The following is a 5,500-nucleotide window of genomic DNA, read 5'->3' as shown; positions in this document are numbered from 1 at the left end:
CAGACTCGAGTCATTAATATTAAGACTTTTGACTTGACTTGAAAAAATATTCAGAGACTTAGACTTGACTTGGACTTTTACACCAATAACTTGGGACTTGAATTGGACTTGAACCTGTTTACTTGCAAAGACTTGATTTTTTTTTAACCCCAAATCTAAATTTTAAAACGCATATTAATATTTATAAAGTGCGCCCCATTAATTTCATTTCCGTCCTTCTGACGCAGACCAGTCCTCTGCTTTTCCACACTCTGTACGTGTGAGTGTGCATGAGCTGCAGCACAACCAATCAAATGGGGGGTTGGCGAACGTAAATTTTTACCGGGCGGGGTGTAAAATGGACACAAATTAAGTATTATATCGCGATCGATCGATCGCCAGTGGTTGGTGCCAGAGCGAACTAGTAACTCATTGAATCATAGATGTGGATCAGAGGTAAATAAACTAGATTTTTTTCCGGCGTGAGAAATCGGATGTGTGGCGTGAGAGCGTGTGAAGACGGTCAAATGCGTGTGTCTGAGTTGGCAACCCTGGGTTCTGTATCTGAACTCGGGGAAGAGAGCCTCTCTCTGTCACCATCATAATATCCAGTTCTATCTCAGCATGGATTGTGTATTTGAAGACATCTACGTCGAGAAAAAAATATATTGACAAAAGTGGAGCGAGTTTTCAGCTATGGGGACATCATTCATCGTGCACAAATGACATACAGACTTTTGGCCAGCAAATGCAATGCAGAATAGTTTACTGAAATGTCTAAAGTTGCAGATTCCTGTTAATTGTTCAGTTCTTATATTTGTTTGTCTTGTGTCACTCACACATGTTCTCCAAGAAACCAGATAAGAGAAGAGAGGGAAAATGCTGTTATGGTTCTTTGTATTGTACTGTGAAAATATCAGCACTTTTTATTTGAATATGGAGTTCTACTTATGACTTTTTCACAGAATATTTATTTCTGGAAAATTGTAGTTTAAAGTATGAATATTTTTGCAGCTAAGTTTAACAAATTGAACTGTGCAATAAAGAGGTGTAATTTAATTTTTTTTTATACTTCGTGTTTTCAGTTGCACATGTTTTGTCAAGATTTGAGGAGAATACAGATTTAAAAAACGCATGTCTATTATTTACATTTAAAATGTACCTGCAACATTGGTAAAAAAAAATAAAATAAAGACTCGAAAGGACTTGAAATTCCAAGTTTCAGACTTGGGACTTGACTTGACTATTGCCTGTCTTGACTCGAGACTTGACTTGACTTGAGTGTCTTTGCTTGAGACTTGACTCGGGACTTGAGGTACAAAGACTTGGACTTACTTGAGACTTGCAAAACACTGACTTGGTCCCACCTCTGAGGGACACACACACACACACACACACGCACACACACACACCCAGACTGCAGAGGTGAGGGACACACACACACACATACACCACACACACACCACACACACACACACACACACCCAGACTGCAGAGGTTAGGGACATACACACACACCCAGACTGCAGAGGTTAGGGACACACACACCACACACCACACACACACCACACACACACACACACACCCAGACTGCAGAGGTGAGGGACACACACACACAACCACCACACACAACCACCACACACAACCACCACACACATACACCACACACACACACCCAGACTGCAGAGGTGAGGGACACACACACACCACACACACACAACCACCACACACACACCACACACACACCACACACACACACACACACACCCAGACTGCAGAGGTGAGGGACACACACACAACCACCACACACAACCACCACACACATACACCACACACACACCACACACACACACACACACACCCAGACTGCAGAGGTGAGGGACACACACACACACAAACCCAGACTGCAGAGGTGAGGGACACACACACACACACACACACACACAACCACCACACACATACACCACACACACACCCAGACTGCAGAGGTGAGGGACACACACACACCACACACGCACACACACACCCAGACTGCAGAGGTGAGGATACACACACACACGCATACAACACACACACACACACACACCCAGACTGCAGAGGTGAGGGGCACGTACATACCACACACCACACACACACCACACACCCACCCAGACAACAGAGGTAAGGGACACACACACACACACACACACACACACAACCAGAGGTGATGTTTATTAAACACTTGCACATGGCCTGATTTCACTCCACATCCCGTACTATCCCGCATTATTTCATTATTTCATTAGGAACATTTAGATCTTGAACCTTAATTCACCTCCATCCTCCACATGAACGGACCCCCTGTGCTGGTGTGAGATGACACACACACACACACACACAGTGAACCTCTCCTCAAGGACAGGGGCTTCCTCACTGCACAACACCTCACACTCCCCCTCACCTGACGTGTGTGTGTGTGCGCTGTCATTTGGTCTGACGCTGTAGTCCCACATGTCTAGTCGCTTTGTGCGGTGTTCCCTAGGGGGTTGTTGCTATGGTGACTGTGGTGGGGCGCATGGCTGAAGGAATGTCTTATGCTAGAATCTTCTCGGGGGGGCGTGTCTCATTGTTGATCGTGCTGCTCCACCCCAGGAGCAGTTAGAGTGGAGGCACCGCACCCCCTCCACCAGCTCCATCCCCTCCACCGTCTCTGAAGATTCGCTGAGGTCTGTGGTGGACCACGCGGAGCCCGTGGAGCTGGCGTCCTCGCCCGCTGGCCGGGACCTGCTGGCCCGCATGGACTCCAAGCGCAAGGCCAAGACCCTGAACCCCTTCACTTCCAGCTCCAGCCACAAGGGCGGCGCTGCTGAGCTGCAGGGGCCCAGTCGCCTGCTCCAGCTGGCCAAACCCAAGAAGGAGAAGAAGAAGAAGAAGGGAAAACAGGGCCAGCCCACAGGTGCGCGCACACACACACATACACTCACACACACACATACACACACATACACACCAACACACACACACATACACACCACATATACACACACACACATACACACATACCTACACACACCTATTGGTTTCTCCAATGTAAAATTGGTTACTCTATGTTGACGTGTGTGTGTGTGTGTCTTAGTAGAAGGACAGGCCCTGGTGATGTCAGATGAGTCCATAGACGGTCAGGTGTTCTGCTGACTCCACCTGCCGGATCCTCCACCTTCAACCACACCCACATGGTGGAGCCTTTGCGTTCTGCCTGTGTATTTCTGCTGGAGTCCAAATGTCCCTCCTCTGTACCTGTACACAGTGGGGCTGGAGGTGTGGACAGGAAGTGACACCCAGCACTTCCTCTCAGCACTGAGCATCATACTGCACACTTGTTTTGCTCTTTCCTTCTCAAATCTGCACACACACACACACACACACACACACACACACACACACACACACACACACACCAGCACTCACTTGGGAAATTTAGCGTGTGATTTCTAGCTTGGCTTTCTGAGGACTGGTGTGAATGTCAGACCACCCTGGACAATTGTGACCATGTGACTCCTTCATTAAAGAGACAGTGGAGAACAGGAGCCGTGTGACAGTACCAGTACAAGACAAGGTCCTCCAGACCACTAGGGGCACCTGGCCACTCACCCCAGGACATTTTTACCAGTGCTGAGCGGACAGATAAGTGACGGAGGTGTGGTCCAGTGGCTCTGCTCTGGGAGAGGCAGGGTTGAGGATCTACTGTAGGAGGACGGGCCGACAGAGACTGGACCCAGACGACAGACAGATGGGAAGGATGTTTAATCGTTTGGCAGCAAACGTGGTGTGAAGAGCACTGGATGGATCTGACTGGGTGGAATCATTTGAATTAATCTCCCCGTTTTCAATCACAATGAGCAGGAGCCTTAAAAACGAATTACGTTGAAAAGACGTTTTCATGACGGAGACGTTGTTATAGCACAGACGTTTTCACAGCAGAGACTTTCTTTGCAGTCCCATAAAAGATTTGTTGTTTTTAGCACTTTATAAAGCATGATTTAGATTAAAAAAACGAACAAAACCACACACCACCACCTCCGTTTTTCCTCGGAGAGACAATCAGAGCGTGGCGCTTCACGCCGCTCGCCCCACAGCGGCACCAGGCCCGTGCCCGAAGACCCTTCGTTTGAAAGTACCAAATGAATGTTGTGTATATATATTTTTTCTTATCCAAACAAAAAGCTACCAGAATACTGGTCAGCGTCACTGCAGTGACAGTGTTATTTAAATCAGATGATTTAAATATTTAATGGCATAGATGAGGGAGGGTTTCAGGGTGGTGATCATTTGCAAAGCAAGAACTAACTGCCCAAATTAACCCAGACAACACGCCCAGTTGTGATTGGCAAAAAAGATTTTAACATATGGTGTGTTAGTGTGTGTGTGTGTGTGTGTGAGAGAGAAAGAGAGTGAGTGAGAAAGAGGTGGGGGGGGGGGGGATTTATGAAATATGGATTGGTGGTGATGTGCACGTCTGCAGGCCAGGCGTATCAGGTCCTCAGAGAGATTAGCCAGCTACTGAAAGAAGACCTCCAGATCCTGAGACCTACTCCAGATCCTGAAAGGATCCACTGAGCCTCTCCAAGCTTTACTGGATGAAACAGTAGACATGCAGAAGTGCCCACCAGGGGGCGCTGTGGTACCTTGCATACATCCCAACGCAATACCATGCAGGCGGCAGTAGGGAGGATTTCTTCAGTGGTGTGTGTGTGTGTGTGTGACGGCGCTGTGGCCCACATGCCTTTTCGTAGTCGTAGGGGGAGATGATTAAAGTTCTGCTTAGCACCAACCTGTTTAACACGCCTTCACGATACAACTCACCTCACAAGACCACTCCCCTTTGGTCATGGTCAGCATCTCACCAAATGATCTCTTCAGGGAATACAGGAAAATGGCAGGATTTCATTATTATAATATTAATATGTCATTAATATTATTAATATTAACAATCACAAGTGCACACAGAGACTAGTGTAGTTGTGATTTGATTTTTGAGGCGTGGCTTGTTGGGGACTTTCTGGACTGTTCGTTTGGCATGGGTTTGGAAATAAAGGACTTCTGATGGTACCTACTGTACTAATTTCATTTTGAAATTTGTGTAAAGAAGGGCAAAACAATTTTGTAAATATCTGTACAAAAGACCATAAGGGTTTTTTTTTGTTTTTTTGGTGTTTTGATTCAGGTTTTTTTATAACCGGCTCTATTTATCAGTGTTTCAGGATATAAAAAAAATAATCTGAATAAATGCGTATTACTGAACATGTGGGAATGTGTTTGGCATCTTTTGGTGTCTGATCTGTGGTCTACATGGGACGTTTCACTCCGACAGGAACTCTGACTCCTCTGTGGAAATCAGCTTATTTGGCTCCACACTGTGCGTGTGTGTGTGTGTGTGTGTGTGTGTGTGTGTGTGTGTGTGTGTGTGTGTGTGTGTGTGTGTGATCCTTTATCCACCTCTCGACATCTTCCCACTAGCCTTCTGGCCCGTAGGTGAGTACCA

General features: G+C 46.7%; 1 protein-coding gene across 8 annotated transcripts in view; it reads left to right on the top strand.

The window, feature by feature from the left end:
* The window catches only part of akap13 (A-kinase anchoring protein 13), a 26,013-nt gene extending 20,750 nt beyond the window's left edge, over positions 1-5,263 (top strand). For 7 of the 8 annotated variants that reach the window (XM_077022574.1, XM_077022575.1, XM_077022571.1 and 4 more), the window contains 2 exons: positions 2,611-2,914; positions 3,095-5,263. In XM_077022574.1, the coding sequence (XP_076878689.1) occupies positions 2,611-2,914; positions 3,095-3,153 (363 nt within the window). In that variant the 3' untranslated portion in view covers positions 3,154-5,263. The remainder of the gene's footprint in view (positions 1-2,610; positions 2,915-3,094) is intronic. The other variant, XM_077022572.1, reaches the window with a different exon arrangement.
* The last annotated feature ends 237 nt before the right edge of the window (positions 5,264-5,500 follow it).

The sequence above is a fragment of the Brachyhypopomus gauderio genome, chromosome 11, assembly GCF_052324685.1.
Source record: "Brachyhypopomus gauderio isolate BG-103 chromosome 11, BGAUD_0.2, whole genome shotgun sequence".
Lineage (NCBI taxonomy): Eukaryota > Metazoa > Chordata > Actinopteri > Gymnotiformes > Hypopomidae > Brachyhypopomus > Brachyhypopomus gauderio.
This window is presented reverse-complemented; position numbering and strand designations above follow the sequence as displayed.